We start from the raw sequence: 19,928 nt of genomic DNA on the forward strand, positions 1-19,928 counted from the left end.
ATCCTAGCAGCTTCCTCAGACACAGGAAAGGGTTTTAATTTATAAGGGAAGAGAGGTTGAGTAACCGAGGAAAAGAACTGGAAGAGCACAGGGGTAACAATACAGAACAGAAAAGCTTGCACTGACAAAAGCAAAAATGAGGAAAGTTAACAACAAAGGAGAGTAACAGGAAAGTAATCATGATGAAATGGAAAAGGGATCTGAAAAGGGCAAGATGCAATCAGCTGAGAAAAACTAAAATCCTTATTTTGGATGGAATTAGCAGTTAGGATAATATGGTACATTAAGTACTTGGTAGCAGTGCTACCAAGTAGAAAAGTGCTACCAAAGAAGAAAAGACTCCGGATGTTACAGCAGGTCACAAGCTGATTGTGTATTGCTGAGGCAGGCAAACGAGCTCATTCTAACTGCTCCTCAAGCCAGACTGATGCTGTAATAATGTGTTAGTACAGCACCATCTATACTAACAACCTGCTCGCTTGGAGGCTTTATGTTAAACACGGTTCAGAGCAAAGCTTAACTCTGTGTTTTTCAGTTTATATGGTGTCCCAGGTGCTGGCTCTGAGCACACGTAGAAAACTTCTGAGATTGCCTTCAAAACGTGTCGATAAACCTGAAGTCACAGTGCTGTAAACAAAAGCAAACGAAATGCTAAGATGCATAGGAAGCACTACCTTAGGCACTCAGTTCCTGGTACTCAACCACAATACTGTGGTACGAATCAATCAGAGAGAGTTTAGGGGACAAGAGCATCCGAAAGTCTAAAGGATCTATGGGGAGTACTGAAATGGTTTGGTTACCTTAATCTGAGTAACTATTTCTTGCCTTCCTGCTACACTGCAAGTAATCATAAGGGATTATCTGCTATTTTTCTGGGTTTCATCCCATGTATATCAACTGCACATGAACTATCGCAGTGCATAATCCGAGCTCCTGCCCTCGATGGTTAGGTCAGTGTCAGAGTCCCTGTGTTGGCTGGTGATTCTGCACAAAGGAACTGAGCATCTCCTTTCCCTCCTCCAAGCTCCCTACAGCCCAGTCAGTTGTTTATTTTTAAGACAGAGGACCACTAGGTTTAAGGACACACCCAAAGCAGAATATATGCCTCATTCTCTGGGAGGAAAAGTGTCTTCAGGTTTCTCAGCATCTCCTCACTTTCTGCAAATAACTGCTTAATACTGAATGCTAAATAAGAACGCCCTTGAATTCTCATAGATAAGAGAGAAAATTTCCGAGCGACTGGTACTTAAGAATCCTTCATTCAAAACCCTAAAAGTTTTTTTCATAGAATTATCTGGAAATAGTCAATTGACCGATGAAATATAGCTAACAAAATGTACTCTTTAACTTTTTATTATATTTGGTTTTATATGCATCATTTCCTGCCTTTAATTTTAACTCCATGCCCTCTCAGAAATAGAACCTCATCGAAACATCCTCCCCTTTATTTTCCTGTAATAATATCAAAGCAGTTTTCTCTGGCTATTCTCAATCTCCTTCTTCCCTTCACAGCTTTTTCTTACCATAGAATGAAGAAATATGTAAAAATAGGCCACAAGAAACTAGACACACTTGATCTGCACAGTAAAAATAGAGCTCTTTAGCACCTGGCATTCTCAAGAGTGTTAATGAAGCTGCCAAGATAAGGCATGCTTTAACCCAAAATACAAAGCTTAACCCTCAACAGAAAGGTAAAGATAAATTTGAACTAACAAAAAATTTCCCATGGACTCACGGCCTCTTGATTTCTTGCAAGGTTTACCCCAACATCTGGACAAGTGCTACACAGGAGGGACTGAGTTTCCCTTTGAAGGCAAAGAACAGTGAGCTGGGATAAGGCTGTAGAGCATGAGAAACAGCACATCTCTGTAGGATCAGGGGTACAGGGGCACTCATCTCTTTAGGACCACTCACATAGGTGGGACATGCAGGAAGAGGCCAAGTTATGCACAAGAAAACATAAATGCTTGACAGCTAAAATCTCTGAGGTCAAGATACACACAGGTGCCTGCAACCCCAGAAATGCTATAAGTACTGGTGGCTGGATGGTAATTCAAAGAATCAGAATAGTTTGGGTTGAACGGGACCTTAAAGATCATCCTGTTCCAACTCCCCTGCCATGGGCAAGGACACCTCCCACTGGATCAGGCTGCCCAAGGCCCATCCAACCTGGCCTTGAACACCTCCAGGGATGGGGCAGCCACAGCTTCCCTGGGCAACCTGGGCCAGTGCCTCACCACTCTCATTGTGAAGGAAAAGCAATAGAAAGTCAAAGGACAAACCAGCAAGCTGATGGTCTACACTTGCCTTTTTTTTTTTTTTTCAGGAGCAACAAGTAATTTCTTCAGGATAAATAAGTTATTTGTGTGAAATAACAGATTTCATAAGACACATTTAAAACTGAAAACACATCACAGAATTCATGTTAATTTTTGCTATTTCAGATGTTCCAAAGAGATGTAAGAAGCAGTTTCCCCAAGTAAGAAATGCTATAAAACAAAAGATTATATATAGAGAGAATGGAAATTTATCAAGTAATTATTTTTTGCTAAGAGAATACTTTAGGAGGAGGAATAAAATCTAGGCATTTATTTTCATGGTTTCCTTATTTATGAAATGCAAACAGCTAGGATCATCTTTTTAAGATGGCATCTTTACTAGCTATTGAAGTCCTAGTCCACTGGAGTTAGTAGAAATATATAATTAACAGAAAACCAGAGATACTCCTACACACACACAAACAATATAATCTTAATGCTGTAAATCTTCCTGCCTCTTCAACTAAATAAATCTTTTGTTGCTTTCATTCAGCACAGATTTCATCCAATTATAGACACTCTGCTGGATAGTATTTACCCTGCAACCTCTTCTGAATCAAGATGGTATCATCATTCTGCCTTTCATGAAAAATTTTGAACAATTATTTGAGCAACATTACATAGAAAATGGAGCAGAAAATAGTCTTTTGACTTCAAAACTTGCAGATCAAATTATCAAGACACACACACAAAGGATAAGCACAGGAAGGAAATGGATCTGCTACAGCAAGCTCAGAGAAGGCCATGAAGATGATGATACCAGAGCTGGAGCGCCTCCCGTAAGAGGACAGGCTGAGAGAGTTGGCTTGTTCAGCCTGGAGAAGAGAAAGTTCAGAGAGACCTCATAGCGACCTTCCAGTACTGAAGGGGGTTCCAGGAAAACTGGGGAGGCGCTCTTGATCAGGGGGTGCAGGGATAGGACAAGAGGGAATGGTTTTAAGCTGAAAGATATTCAGATCAGATATTAGGAATAAATGTTTTCTTGTGAGGGTGGTCAGGCACTGGCACAGGTTGCCCACAAAAGCTGTGGCTGCCCCATCCCTGGAGGTGTTCAAGGCCAGGTTGGATGAGGCTTTGAGCAACCTGATCCAGTGGGAGGTGTCCCTGCCCTTTGCAGGCGGGTTGGAACTGGAAGGTCTTTAGGTCCCTTCCAATTCAAACCACTCTAGGATTCTTTTCTAAGAGGAGGTGCAGGGTAAAAATTGAAATGGAATAGAGATTCACTGAGAAAACAATTTTATTGCACACCAGTAGGATTCCCAGGCTATGCATGGTGTGTAAACTACACTGCCCTGGACAGACTGCAGGAGACTGCAGTGCGTGGCCCAGTCTGGCACTTGCAACTGTCCAGATGGAAGATGTCCGTCCATGTGTCAGGGAAGGGGCAGAGAGATATGCTCAAGAGAAAGAGGTGCAAAATAATAATCTCATTCCATAACCAGCTTATTTAATAGAATTTATATCTATAGTTTCACTCAAATACAAAACCAGGTTCAGATAGGCTAGTAAATAAAACTAATTGGTTAACCTGGAACTTGAAGAAATTAAAACTGGCATCTGTTAATATGTGCCATCCATACATTCTATCTAATGTTACTATGTTTAGAAACAATTTATATTTTCAACTATTCCTGAAAACACCCAAAAACAAATAACTGCAAAGTAATTATTTCTCTGATATCCTTCAAAAACAGTTACTGTAACAAACAACATCTACACTCTTGAGGACCACCACTTGGGACAGAAGAGAACCATGGAAACCAGTAAACAAGCCACTCTGGTTCAACTGCCCTTAGAACTGCAAAATGTGGGTAAAACACCTTATTTTTATTATTTTTTTTTTTGTCAGTGGAGCAACGAAACAGAAGTGGGGAAAAAGAGAGAGAGAAAGAGAGAGAAGTGGGGAAAAAGAGAGAGAGGGAGAGAATCTCCAAACATCAGCTCATTAAAACTGAGAAGGAATGACAGAAAAGGTGCAAGTAGTTTCAGTGACAGTGGACTTCCTGGAAACTCTTTCCAAGATGCTAAGGAGATCCGATTTAAATACTTGGAAAGTGTTTACTGTAAACATCTTCCACAGCATGACAAAACCTTGACTGCAAAAAGATACGGCTTATCCTGAACTCCAAGGGAAAGACTGTCAACTCAGACATAGCCCAGGAGACAGAGATATAAATGGGGTAAAAGCAACAGCGCGGAATATGGTGAAGAGTGTGAAATACAGTGTGAAATATTACACTCATTACCAAGCAGTATGCTTCAAAGCCTATCCCTTTATCAGCCCTCATCTATAAAATCTGACAGCAAATAGTCTTCTGTAAGGATACTATTTCCTTTTAAAGAAACTGCATATTAACAGATCAATTTTCATGAAAAGTCTGACACTAATACCTTGTTATGAAAATCAGATTATTCATAAGATATTAAAACAATTTTTTTCAGTGAAGTCTCAATTCCTAAGGTAAATTGCCAAACCATTGTATATTGAATGGAAAGCATGACATGAACTTAATTTTGATAAATAATCTAGTTTGGAAGAAAACTGGTGTGTTTAGCTGTTAAAAATGATATGAACATAAATATAGCATAATAGAGGAGTTCCAAGTAAGGGAGTCACTGAAGTGTAATAAACCTGTTCAAAATGGAGGATATTAGCTACTACTGAAAAGTACAACCTAAAAAGGTTATTTGAACCAGTCTAAATGAAACATATTATCCTTTCAGTCACTAAGCTCATACAAATACTTAGTTTTATATCCACATGAAGTTTGTTGTTCATACAAATACTTGTTTTCTCTGATTGGCCATGTAACCAAGTTGCTTCTGTATTTGGGAAGCTATCCTCATCCAAATCCAATTAAAGAAGACATTCCTTTCCCCAAATGTGAGTTATATTAAGCCTACTTGTTTCCAATAATGCAACGAATAAGATATACAAGGGCAACTAGAAGTCCATATATTCAGAAGTTACAACTCAACCCTTGTGCCATTAGATTTAACTTTGCAGTCCACTGGTGGCCTAATTATATAAAGGAAATAACTGGGTGCATAAAAAGGCTTATGATGAAGTGTTCAGCATAAGTACCAACATTGCACCCACAGCTTCTTATTTTTTTCCTCCTGCACCTCCCTTTCTTGGTTGTTGTTGGGTTTTTGGGTTTTTTTGCTGTTTTATTTTGGTTTTTAGTCCATCTCTGTATTTGCTTTGGGAAGCATAGGAATTTTCTTCAGAAAGCATTTTTATTTGTAAGTCTAGCGTTTATTTCATGTTTTTTCATCTCTCTTCCCTATGTTCTCACCATTGTAAATGGGAGAAACGGAAAGCCATGGGATGCGGCACAAATCTGTTCCACCCTTTGTCCTACCTCTATTTTTGACCTGGATTCACTGTTTGAAATCCCATAGAACATTTGACACAATCTTAGAGAGCTCTTGAGGCTCACGTTGAAAAAAAGATTTAAAGAAAATACATTAACTTTTCAGGAATACTAGAACTCTCTGTGCGACAATTCAAACAATTTTTCTTCTGTACTACCCCTTTCTGGGCAGTCTCATATCTTACACCTGCACTGAAGGATCCCTGCCTTATCATACTAGGTGTGCATCCCCTAATATCAGTATTGCCATCCAAACCCTCCTGGTTTGTTACATAGAGAGCTATATATATATCATGATTGAAATGCACTGATCACACATTTCCAAAGGGCACATCCTCTTGAAAAAAAAAAAGCACAATAATAGAAATAACAGAAAGTCTAGGGATATAGATTTTAGCAGACCCTGAGAAAAGTTAGCAGAAAGATTCTTAAGATAATACTGATCAAACAGTGATAGAAATAAAAACCACAAAGACCATTGGCAGTTTCTTATATTCAATTTAGACCTCAAGTTTTACATCTCCCCCTCAAAGTTCTTCCTTTCTAATAGCTGAAACCACTTCCTTGTCGCTAACAATGGAGTGGCTTTAGAAGAGCAATGTGGGCACAGATGCAGTAGTGTCAAGAAGACTGAGCTACTTGGGGTCCAGTTGCTACCACCAAACAAGCTGATCATAGATTCATAGAGCAGTTTGGGTTGGAAGGGACCTTAAAGATCATCCAGTTCCAAACCCTTTGCCATGGGCAGGGATACCTCCCACTGGATCAGGCTGCCCAAGGCCCCATCCAACCTGGCCTTGAACACCTCCAGGGATGGGGCAGCCACAGCTTCCCTGGGCAACCTGGGCCAGTGCCTCACCACTCTCATGGTGAAGAAATTCCTCTTTATGTCTAGACTAAATACGCCCCTCTCCAGTTTATACCCATTGCCCCTTGTCCTATCCCCACAAGCCTTTGTAAACAGCCCCTCCCCACTTTCTTGTAGCCCCTTCGGGTACTGGAAGGTCACTATAAGGTCTCCTCGGAGCCTTCTCTTCTCCAGGCTGAACAATCCCAACACTCTCAGCCTGGCCATCATATGGGACTCTGGATTACATCCCGTCCTTCGAGTGTTACAAGAAAAGAAGACACACCTGTTTAATAAAGGAGCAGTCAATTCTAGAACAATTAACAAATGGGTCCAGAAACGTCAGATAGCTTAACTAGAATACACTTTTCCAAATCACAGTTACATTACTGCAGGTCTTTAAAAAGACAAACCTTTTTTTTTTTTTCCCTACTTAGAATCCAGTTCAAGCAGGAGTTGGTTAACATAAATTTTGTAATCTGCACTGTGGAGAAGGTCAGACAGCATGATCACATAAAGCTCTTCCAGTACTATGATCTATGGCATACAAAATTGAATCAGGTATCACAGAACAAATTACAGGTCCCATATAAACTCAAAAGTACTACTTTGGTTTTACATCTCCTCAGCCTAATTCAACTCTTTAACTTATTCTAATACCTGCCCTTGCCCCCCCCAGACACCGTGGTGCACCATCAGGCACATTGACTGCAAGACTGCATCAGAAAGCAGATTCTCAAGTGACTCCAGGGGGAGCTAAGGGTGTTAGAAGAACCTGGCCATCAGGTTGAACAACACTACAAATTTCAATTACAGGGAGTCACTGAAAATCATTATCCTAAGTTCCAGTTTAGCTGAAATACTAGTTTAACATTTCAGAATTTGAGAGTTCTGTACTTGTACTGCTGTCTACTCATAACGTGACCCTTGATCTGCTTATTTAGCCCAACACCATTATCACCAACATTTTTGAGGATAGTAAAATATACTTGATTATTTTTTGTAAAGCAAGAAATTGATGTAATTCATTTGATAACCTGTTTGATACACAAACAGGGAAAGGTAACTTGACCCTTCTCCTTGATGAAACAACACACTGATGATAAGAACATTACCTAAAAAAGTACAGTTCCTAACTGCTCAATATAATGCCGCCCCTGCAAGAAAGAGCAGAGAAGGTGAGAAGCTTATCTCCTAATGCAAGGCCAGCAGACTAGGAGCTAGTTAGAAGCCAAATTTGGGTGAAGCAAGAGTCTGGGGATGGGGCTAGAAACGCTTCCAACCACTTGGGTCTGAGCATGAAGATTAGGGCAAGACCTAAACACATACTGATTCTCTCCTTTCCTTTCCACTCTTCCCTTGCCACCCTCCCAAAGATCTCAAGCATCTCCAGGAAAAAGACGTGAACAACCCAGTGAGCCCTGCATGACTTGTACCTGCTGCTCGGACCACAGAGCTCTTCGCCAAGACCAAAACTAGCTCAAGGGCACTGAAGATGGCCTAGGATTATTCCAGTGGTTTATTTTCAGCTCAATTATGAGGTTCCTCTTGTTCAGTCTGTAAATAAAATCTAACAGGAGTAGCTGTGGCAATTGTTGTGGGCAAGGACACACTACAGCCTGGTTTAAGCCTGTACTTATCTCAGCAGTTACATGTGTCATCAGTTCTCTTCCTTCTTTCCTGCTCAAAATTGAGAATAAGCCTAAGAAATCACAAGCAATGACTGCGCACTACATAATTTGCACTATTCTGCATGGAGTTTCACATTATATGCAGAGAATACAGATCGCAAAGGTCAAAGGCCGGCCAACAAGAATAATCAAGTTGTGACAACAAAGTTTTCAACTTTGAAACAAAGTAGTTACTGCACAATTTTATACTAATACAGAGAAAAAAATTACCTGTGATCAAAGGGAAAAAGAAAACTACTGTAAGTTTTTCAAGCTCTGTCCTACATTTCAGTATGTAATTACATTAACAGATCACAATTCCCAGTTTTCCAATTTGTTTGCTACCACATAGCAAGACTGAGCATATAATACTATACTCCTTGCAAACCTTTGGAGAAAAACAGATAAATAATAGCAACAAATTTATTTCATAAATGGTTTATTTTGGTTTATTTCATAAACAAAATAAATATTCATTTGGTTGTAACCCAGCTTAAAAGTCATTAATGCAAAAGGATGTTTCCTATGGACATGAGAAATTACTATTAATTCAGCAGAGGTATTTGAAAGAAACCGGAAAAGGGAACCTAGAATTATGATAATATGTATTTAAAATGTGCCTTTGTTATCCTGATTACACCAATATCCTCCTTTTCCACACTAAAATGCCCGCTAGCATCTGAAACAGGTTAATGTTATTCGCATTCAAATTACAAATAAACAGGGCTGTAACACATGCTTGTGTCCCTTTTTCTTCTATTAAGTAACATGCGATAAAAATAGAACAAGTCGTTGCATGCAGCTGACAGTTTTGTAGATTTTTAACTCTTCTGATTTGCTGCCTTTTCTTGTTTCTGCTTTTATCTTTCTGAATAGGATTTCTCCTAAGTTGAGAAGCATTCTGCAAGCATTTGATTTATGAAAATCAAAATTACTAAATGGTTCCCAAAACCAAAATAAATAAGTAAACAAACAGAATATTCACTGGGCTGGCTAGCATTTAATAAAAACACTTGCAGCTGAAAAACCAAGAATGCTGACCTCAATCACTCTGATCTAATTAAAGAAAATAGGTTAGAAAACAGTTTTTACCACAAACCAACTAATATCCTTCTCTTTTGCAAAACCTGTGCTGCTTATTTTACAATAAATTGCATTTTTCTTAAAATGTTTACAGGCACAATGCCAATAAAGTAAATACTTCTACTCATAGTTGAAAAATGTTTTATTTAAAAGCGATTTCCCAGTGAGGAATATGTATATTTTAGAGGATAAGCCTACCATAGTAACAGACTTTCAGTATTTAAGGAAAAATAAATCCTGTGAAAGTACAGACAAACCATCACACACATATATCTCTGCATAATTATAGAGGAATACAGGAACTCTGACTTGAAGCCTAGCAACAGTATCCAAGTATTAGTTAGTCTGCTAATCAACTACCAAAAACTCGCACACCAGCTCAATGTGTTTCATTTTTCAAAAGCAAAAAGCAAACAAAAACAAACCAAAAGAACCCTATTGTTTCTAGCTTCAGAACTGCTGAAGGACAAGATGTACAATAGAAAACAAACCTTGTTCACTTGAAGAAGAACAACCCATGTCACTTAATCCATCTGAAAATTCATCTCATCACAAAGAACCAAGGCAAAAGGGAGATTTAAAAATAGGTTATCCAAGTCAAAGGATTATCAGCCTGCAACACACTTAGTATCTGCATATCTGTATCTAATGAAAGCTTCAATATTCTTACATATATGATTGGGTGTTGTACCTCCATCCTATAGAAGCCACAGTAAATTCTGTATAGCAAATGCTTCCTAAATCTGCTGTGCTCGTTTACTCACAGACAGCTGCAGGCTGGATGAAAACAATCAAGGATTAACTTTTCTATTCATCAGATCTTTTAATGCATTATTTTCTCTTAGTTTGCAGTAAATATGTGCATAAAGTTAAACAAATTATAAATGTGCTACAGCCAGTTAAATACAACAGAAGTTTAAAAAGGGACATTATTGTTATTTTTTTAACAACGTGTAACTGCTGCGCTGCACATCAAGAGTACGTGTAATGTCTTCCTCAAAGCAGAAAAGAAGATGGAACAATACTCACTGAGCCGCAAGATACTTCTGGGTTCCAAAGACTTTCAGAGTAAGTGATAATTAAAATAAGCTGCTTTAATGTGTTTATTATTCCTCAAAAACTAATTTGAACTGAATGAATGAGCATTATGAACTGAAATAATCTGAGAAGCTATACTAAGTATTTCATACTGCTTGTAAAACAAGTTTTCAAGTACCTCACAGTAATAGGTTCTCTCGCTTTATAAAATATTTGTTTCAAATAGGATTGCTTTTTAAATGATACGGCAATTTTCACTCACCTTTCAACCATCCCATAGACTCTCATTAAAAAAAATAAATACAATGAAATACAATGAAACCTGGATCTTATTTTTAATCTTTTACTGATATCCTTTTCCTTATAAAGGATTCCTCTGAATCCTTTACCTTTTATGTATGATTTATTCTTAGCAAACCGCATCACCTCTGTCTGAAACAAGACTTAAACATGAACTTTCTCTGTTAATGACAGTAAGGTGTCTCTTATTGTACTAAGCAACGGGAGGAAGGAGCACTGAAGGAATTGGGTTTGTTTAGCCTGGAGAAAAGGTAATTGAAGGGAGACTTTATGACTCTCTCAACTGCCTGAAAGGAGGTTGTAGTGAGGTGGGTGGTCGTCTCTCCTCCCAAGTAACAAGTGATAGGATGAGAGGAAATGGCCTCAGGGTTGCACCAGGGGAGGTTTAGACCGCATATTAGGAAAAATTTCTTCACTGAAAGAGTGGTGAAGCACTGGAACAGATTCCCCAAGGAAGTGGTGGAGTCTCCTTCCCTGGAGGTGTTCAAAAAACATGTAGCTGTGGCACTTCAGGACATGGTTTAGTAGGTGAAGTGGTGTTGGGCTGCCAGTTGGGATTGGATGAGTTCAGAGGTCTTTTCAAACCTTAACTATTCTATGAATCATTTGCAAGGCTTTTTTTCCTCATTTGTTTCTGGAAATGGCAGCACCAAGTCAAAAAAAAAAAAAAGTTATCTCTGATAAACACTTTTCATCCCACGGTTTCAACAAACTGATCCCCGAAACATGTAATGTACTACCTGGAATGCTGGAATGGAAAGATTAATTGGCAATTGATAGTGGGAAACAGGGAGAGGTAAGGAAGAAACAACTTGCTGATAGAAGAAGGGAGAACATGTGTGAAAGAACCCATACAGTTTTGAACTTTCATAGGAAAAGGTCTATTTTTTATTAGGACAGAAGAACTAAGATTTTTATGCAGGTATTATGGCCAAGTGGAAGTATGTTCTCCAAAATTCCAGTTTGCTGGGAGACACAAGGTCTTACAGCCATAAAGGAATATAACTGTTTAGTGCAAACGTTTACACACTGTGGATTAGAGTCATGAGTACAGTCAATGGGTTTGCATTCCAGGTCTCCCCTTTCCATGGATCGCCCTTTTCCATGGATCGCCATGAGCCTCCTCTGTGAAACTATCTAAGAGACAGAGAGATGCACCCATCCAGAATGAGGACGTGAGAGAAATCAGGCTTTCTCTAGATTGAAGAAACACTGTGGAAGTAGGTAGGTAGGGCCGTTGTGGTACACACTTTTCAAGCGAAGTGCTGCTGCTCAGAGCTGTAGAGTACATTTACCAGCTCTGACCCCTCCTAATTATTCTGAAGCCCTAAATGACCTTATCTGTCTTGAAATACACTCAGCTTAAGCAAGTGACTTCTACAGCACAAATTCATGTAGCTGAGAAAATTTATTGGCGAAATCTCCTCTTTCTTTTTTTCAGATGATTAGGTAGGGACACATTGGATTAATCTGGTTGCCAATGGCACCTACTTCTTCTGTTTTGGATACAAACTTTAATCTATTTTGCCTCTACAAAAGCGAAGCAGACAGACTTTGTCTCTCTGATTAAGCGTGTATGCTCACATTGGCCCCGAGTAGATGCTTTTACCTGGTGAGATCCAAGTGAGACAACCAGATACTACACACCATAGAAGAACACCCCTATCTTAAAATGTCACATTACTCCATGGGTCATTATTTTTGCCCTTTTTTTACTCCAAAAAGCATATTTTTACATTTTACTTCTTGTTACAGAACAGTGTGAAGTCATGACTATTGCAAAAAAGCGTATTTTATACATGCCCAGCTTTTCGGCATTTCAACACATTTGTCTAATAAAATTGCTTTATAATTAAACAAAAAAGGAAGGACAATCTCTGCAGGATTTCATCTACAGAACAAATATTTTGTGGTTCTGTATATTAGAATTTTCTACTGCTATAGGATACCCTGGTCATTTTGCACTTGAGCTGCTATTCCATCATCATGAACAACAGGGACAGTGTTAGCACTACAGTCTGGCACAAATCCAGACCAAGAGAGGGAAAAAAACCCTCACTTTAAGACATGCAATCCAGCATGTCCCTAACTGAACAATCCCAGACTTCACATACACCTTAAAATGATATTCCACTCTAAATGCCAATGAAATATAATTGGCAGCCAAAGGCAGAATAGATAATAAGTGATATATGCAGCACTTATGAATATATATCTATTTATGTGGAGCTCTTGTGGACCAGTGCACTGGGATGTAGTAGCACTGCAGACTCGTCCCTTTACTCCACAGGCAACAATACTCTCCTTCTGCAGAAAGTTTGAGCTCTGCTCTCTGCCACTGAACAAAGCAGCTCATTCACTGCAATGCATGACACAGGACCATGAATCATAAGCATTACAGTACTTCCACTAGATCCTTATAATTGCAGTTTTGGCAACATTACTTGAAACAGCTTTGTGACTACTGACAAACTGGAAGACACCCACATAATACCTTCTGCATTGAAAGTACAAATGACTTCCTACCGCAGTAGTACGGGACAACAAAATTATCTAAGAATAATGTTAATTAGCATACGTCAAAACAGAAGGACACGGATAGTGTAGTTCCTAATTGTGTAAGACTAGAGGTTTCAAGTAAATATTATTTTTCATATTTCAGATACTGTAGTTCAAGAAATGTAAAAACCTATTTCTGTCACCAGATAAAACCTACTCTTCAAACTGCCAAGTTAGGTCCAGCCTCCAGTCACTACCACCAACTAAAATTTTCCCATCCTTAAGACAATGTACCCAGGAAAGTAGGTAGATTTTCATTTTAAAAAAAAGTATTATTGCCACTTCTATTACTTAGCTGTATATTAGGCTTGCATTTAAAAACTATCTATAGCTCGTGATACTGTGTATGAAGATCACTAACATTAAAAAGATGAGGTCAGAAATTTTCCAAGAGCAATGTGTAGTTTTTTCCAAAGAATCATGAGCAATGTGGAGCTTTTTCAATGCACCACTAACCCCTCCTTCCAATGAATGCTATCATAAAAAGCATTCAAAGGCAGGGGCATTGCAACTAGATGATCTTATGGTTCTTTCCAATCCAAACCATTCTATGATTCCATGATTCTATGAAAAACCACATATATCATTGACAAGCTTACTATTTGATTGAACAGCTCATCCATCATCTGCCAGCTTAAACCTCCACAGAAAAGAGTCACTAGAAACTGCACATATTCCAAAGAATTTCCTACAGTTGTAACTCATTTATTATTAAATGAGTCTAAAATAATTACAAAATATAAAGTATTTACAATCATTAAAGGAGCCTAATAACACGGGTTAATGAATGGTTCAATATCAAAATTCTCTATCTAACCATTTTTCTGAGAGATGGAAGAGGAAATGTTTCTCAAAACACTTCATAGAATGATCTGTCCTTCGTATCTCCATGAGGATACCTCTTCAAGCTCTTCGCTATTTCTTCCCACTCTTTTGCCTCAGGGCTCTAAGAAGGTGCACTGCTCAAATGACACATGTTGAAACACAACCAAAACTACATGAACGTAGCACATAACGAGACAAGTAAGATAAATAAAAGCCAACTTGTTGAAGTTTAAATGTTGACATTATTTTGCACATTCATCATCCTACTAGCTCTCAGGTTTTCTGCTCAGGATATTATTCTTTTGACTTTTTTTTTTTTTTTTTTTTTTTTTAACTGGAAGACATTCCAGAAATAGAAATTGCAATGGCTTCACTTTTTTTTTTTTTTAAGTAATAAATCTTAAGGAAAATGTCCAGCTAAATTAAATTAGCTGGGAGGAACAACATGATGTAACACTTTTTCTTTATGACAATCTACTAATTTAAATAGCTGTGCAATCTTCCACCACCTTGCAAAAAATGCAAGTGAATCATGGAAGCATCAATATTTCCATTTTGAGTGGAAAAAGTGAAGACATCAGGAAAATTTGGACAATCTTCCCATAGAAGATATTTTCTAGGCTTTTTTCTAGAATATACCAAATCCTACTGACAGTTTTCCAGTCAGCAAGAATGAGTTCTGCCTAACCCTTCAGACACCTGGCTACTGGGTTTTGCCTGCACCCATCTACTTCATAACTACATTCCCATTTCTCCCACACATTGACATTTCTTGGAACCTGCACTGGTCAGAAGAAAGGAGAAGTAGTAGCAGAACTGGTTAGTCAAAAAAATGATCATATTAATATCAATGTGGTTTCACGCAAACCAGATTCGAGACTGCCATTTGTAAGTGGACTGCATTGTTTTCACTTTGCAGTTACTCATACTGTAAATATACACACAGTTAATACTAGCAAGTCATTCCTATTTGTCTTTTATTGTATACAACTATTTTAAGAGAACAAAATCCATTTAGGGAAACATTAAACATAATACCGTGTATTGTCTGTGTATTACTTGCTCCGCACTGACCATACACATGAGCTAAAATATCAAAAACTAAGGTGGCAGAAACAATGGGAATGTTTGAATATGAACAGACATTTCCTTTCATTTCCATAGTATCACAAGGTTAGAAAACCATTAGCCATATGTAAATATAAACAATAATAAGATGCTCACCCTATTAGGAATAACTGCTTCATTTTTAGTTAATTTTTTACAGCTGATTGTTCATAAATACAGGGCGAAGACTTCTTATACAGAAAAGAATTATCCCACTTTCTTACTTAGAAACCTTCCAGACTTGCCACCAACTTTTATGCAGTATTTATCACTTTTATGCAAGACTTTTATGCAGTGTGTCCTCAGTGTTCTCCGCACACACTGCAAAAGCATCGCAGCGCAGAGAATTCACATTACCACGCAGAATTTTTAACTATAGCCCAGTCAGGAAGGGAAATGGAAAGGATACCTTAATCCAGAGCAATTCTTTCACAGTCCTAAGTTTCTTGTGAGCTGGCCTAGTTTTTCCAAGTAAATTAAATACTGTCAAGTCACAGATTTGCATCGCTGAGTTAAATCACCATAGACGACTAGACTGACCCTCCTGCTGCAAAAGGAATGCCTTTTTTCATTCAACTTCAGGGTGTTCCTGTGGAACTTTAATTAACTTGAATTAAAGCATTTTAATTCATTTTAATTAAACAGTATTAGAAGTCACTTTTATCAAACTCATTTTTATTTTACTACCAAAACTCACTATGTAAAAAGGATCTTTAAAAAGCTTCTTTTTGCCAAGAGCCCTTAACGCCTGTCACTTGCCTTCATCCAGTGCCATACACCAAACTCAGCGAGAGGAAATGAGTTTATGGATACAGACAGTTTCTGTACACTCATTTAATTGCAGAGAAGCATCTTTCTTTACCTTCTTCTTCCGAACAACTATTCCTACTTGAAAACCGCTTTAGGCTGATGCCAAAGCAGTTTACAAGAGCCAATTTGGCCAGGTATGTGGATGTATATTTAATCTGTTACAAAATGGCTAATGTATGCTATTAAAGCAGCTACCATTCTTTTGCATTACATAACAAATTTTCATTTTCAGACCATATTTTGAACGCATTTCAGCTTTTTCTCCATCTTTTAAAATCTCCCTGAAACCATACCATTAATCAGCCCTATAGTCTTATCTCATGTAGAACCAAAATCTTAGTTTAAACATGTATAACTTATTTTCAGTGTCTGCAAACATTTTACTTACCAATATCAGCTTCCCTGTGATTCTTGATATATTCAGCGAGCTCAAAATTTCCTGCTATTATAGCCACCTAAAGGATTGTAAAATAGTTACAATTAGTATATTAGTAAGTAGTAAACTATGCATGTTTTATTACTGACAAGTAACATACAATATATTTTCATTTCACGAAGTGGAGTAACTGGTTATTACCTTTATTCTGCAACCACTGCATACAATACATTTCTGAAACAATGTTGAGAAATAACTCAATTTATTTTTTAAGCAGCCAGTCCGCTCATTACCCATTTACTAAGAACATGATGATCATGGATGTCTCAGGAGACTGCTCGAAGCGCCATGGTGTGGCAGTCAAAACCAGCGGTGAAAACTAAACACACCATCCCAAAAGCTCTGGGACCTCTACTGATGTCTGGAGAATGCTACAGAAGCAGGCTCAGAGGGACACATTTAAGGGATTATTTCCCTTTAATTGCTCCAGCCCCACTACTTACCTGAACAATGAAAACAGGGGCTACAATGCAATGTACGTGGGATAGCCAGGAAAGAAGTACCAAGAATTACAAGAATTCAGGTACCACTAAGACACCAAAAAAATCCCCTAAAAAAAAAAAAAGAGGAGCTGGAAAATCTTATGCATATGTATAGGATTTAAAGTGTTTTTAATACAGTTCTAAAATAATAATTTTCATTTATTTCCTGGTTGTTGGACACAGATGTGTAACTATCTTGTCCAATTTCTCATTTAAATGAACTTCAAAAGAGAAATATCTCCATTGGATATGAGGAAAGTGATGTGGTACAACATTGCTGTCTCCTCCCTGGTTTTCCCTCCTATTTTTGCTCTGAATATTCAGTAATTGCCTTCATTGTCTCCATTTCCCAGTTTTATATTATGATGGGTATTGTTCCTGTAATAATACTGTGACATTCCTGACATAGGCAAAAGGGATAAGCTGACCACACCTTTCTCATAGAAGCTTCTGCATATACAGGCTGCAGGCGAAAATAAAACAAACAAAATATCTGATTTATGGACTGCCCTGGATACAGGGCGGCTGTCATAAAATCATAGAATGGTTTGGGTTGGAAGGAACTCTAAAGATCATCCAGTTCCAGCCCCCTGCCGTGGGCAGGGACACCTCCCACTGGATCAGGGGCTCCAAGCCCCATCCAACCTGTCCTTGAACACCTCCTGCTCTGGGCAACCTGGGCCAGGGCCCCCCCCACCTTCACAGGAAAATATTTCTTCTTAATATGTGATCTAAATCTCCTCTCTTTCAGCTTAAAACTGTTCCCCATCACCCTATACCAGTATTCCCTGATAAAGACCCCCTTTCCAGCTTTCCTCCAAGCTCCTTTCAGTGTTGGGAGCTACTCTAAGGTCTCTGTGGCTCTTTCTCTTCTCCAGGCTGAACAATCCCAAATCTCTCAGCCTCTCTTCACACGAGAGGTGCTCCAGCCTCCAGAGTGAAGCAATGTGAGTAATATCTCTTCACATAAAAAGCATAAGACTTTATTTCTGCACTCACTAAAGGAAATTGAACAATTGTTAGCAACCAAGAAAAACTAAAATGGAACTCCTCAAAAACGATGACTTCACACACAAGCCACAAACTACAGATAGAAAATCTTGACTATTATGTATTTAAGTGTTTCCAAATCTGCTTTAAATGATACACACAGAACAGGCTTAAATCATGAGTCGTGACCATTACATCCATTTCACCCAAAATAAAATCATTACACACATTTTCTGCACTTTTCATTCAGCATTGATTATTTACACAATGCCTCCTTCTGCCATTAGCACATCTGTCTCATGTAGGGCTCAGAGTGGACTTAGCGCGTATCTACTGCGACATTGGAAGTCCTCATTGAAACACAATACAATCAAGACAATTTGCTACAGGCACGAGTGCACTGTCTTAGAAAAAAGAACTCACTGCAATACTCCTAACTAAAACTAGGTGGGAATTGTTGAAAGTCAGATTATCACACTATTTTCTTTCCTCTTCAGTTCTCCTGGTGACTTCATTTTAAGGCCTTTCTTTAGTGCTGGGACTGCCATTCTATTAGTCCTTATGCTTCAAGCCATTACTCATGAATTATTTCTATATGCAGTCCTGGAAATTCTCACAGAAGGACTCATTTAAACAAATGGGTTCAAACACAGCAAAGTAACCTCCATTTAATCTTTTTGTCCTAAGCTAGCAATAGCTGGTCTAAAGAGAAACAAACTGATTTAGTGTAGGTTGTTAAGGTCTACTGGGTAGTAAAGTACAAGCAAGGCTTAAAAAACCTACTATTTTTTTAAGTGTAACAGCATATCAGAATAACTTTCTTTAGATTACCAAGCAAAGTTTAAAACAAACAACTGAACATTTATCATGTTTATGCCCTGAATCCAAGTTTTCCCTGAATTTATTTGTATTTTTTTAATGCTTTTCAGGTTTTGTCTTCTTTACTTGGCAAGCTGTTTCCTTCCTTAATTGAAAATTTCTGTCCAGCATAAAGACTGAATACAGTAATTATGTTTTCTTTTCATTTCAAGTATATCTGTTTCCTGGCAGAAAGTCTATTCCACATTTATATAGCACCTAGCAGTTACACCCAATACACTTATACTTGTGTTTTGAAATAAGCCTCAGTGGACAGCCATAAGCGTGACACGTGCAGTATAATCATCTTCGTCCTTTAAATAATTAACATGCATATAATATCACCATACTTACTAATCATGTAATTTTCTCATTATAATATTAACATTAGGGAAATGTTTTGCTTTGGGCACTTCTCAGTTGCATTGCATCAAACATTGATGGATTCTTGGGAGCAAAATGCATTATTATGAATCAATAACGCTAGTTCAACTCAATCTCACTTCCGCTGTTAGACCATAGTTGAACAAATAAAGACTGTTTCTACTCAGATATGCCATAAGACTTCTGCATGCCATAATATCTGCAAAGATAAGGGAGGTCAGAGACAGAAGGACATCAGTGCCCTGTAACCTTGCCTCCAGCAGAAGCATTTATCCATATGAACTTTACTATTTTAACCATTAGTAAGAAGATCTTTATTCCAGGAACTACTCCTGAAACAAACTGCTTCTCAGCATGGATAACATATGGGAATCTGGCCCTCAGCCTCCTCTTTAGAGCTTCTAAAGTGTAACTCGTGCATCTCCCTGGCAAAGAGCACCATGAACGTACCAACAGAGCTGTACAAACGCGCTCTCTCTCTCTCTCTGACTTCACATTCTTCAGCCTGGCTTGGTACAGGTTCACAAAAGCAACACTTAAGCATAGATCAGAGGTTTTCTCTCCGTTATAAGCAAGCAATAATACCTCTATTCAACATTATCCCTAATTAATATGTAAAATTCAAACAGGGAATTCACCAGCGACAGGCAGCTTGCTAGACAGCAGCCATGCTACTCGAATTTTTGATACAGAGTAATTTTAAAACTCAAGTACAAACATGTTGTTCAAGTGAGAAACACATTTTATTACTTGAAAAAAGATATTGTCAGTTAGCTAATTGACAGCTTGACAGAGAATTGTTCCTGTACTTGCTTCTGAATAAGCACTAGATTCAACAAGCTTA

The 19,928-nt window shown here is 38.2% G+C and overlaps 1 protein-coding gene across 7 annotated transcripts in view; it reads right to left on the bottom strand.

Moving 5' to 3' along the window:
* Positions 1–19,928, bottom strand: part of SHANK2 (SH3 and multiple ankyrin repeat domains 2) — a 369,360-nt gene that overhangs the window by 261,594 nt on the left and 87,838 nt on the right. For 6 of the 7 annotated variants that reach the window (XM_054067527.1, XM_054067524.1, XM_054067526.1 and 3 more), the window contains one exon: positions 16,323–16,389. In XM_054067527.1, coding sequence (XP_053923502.1) covers positions 16,323–16,389 — 67 coding nt within the window. Of the gene's footprint in view, positions 1–9,786; positions 9,830–16,322; positions 16,390–19,928 lie in introns of those variants that run through there. The other variant, XM_054067531.1, reaches the window with a different exon arrangement.

This window comes from Cuculus canorus, chromosome 5, assembly GCF_017976375.1.
Source record: "Cuculus canorus isolate bCucCan1 chromosome 5, bCucCan1.pri, whole genome shotgun sequence".
In the NCBI taxonomy this organism is placed as follows: domain Eukaryota; kingdom Metazoa; phylum Chordata; class Aves; order Cuculiformes; family Cuculidae; genus Cuculus; species Cuculus canorus.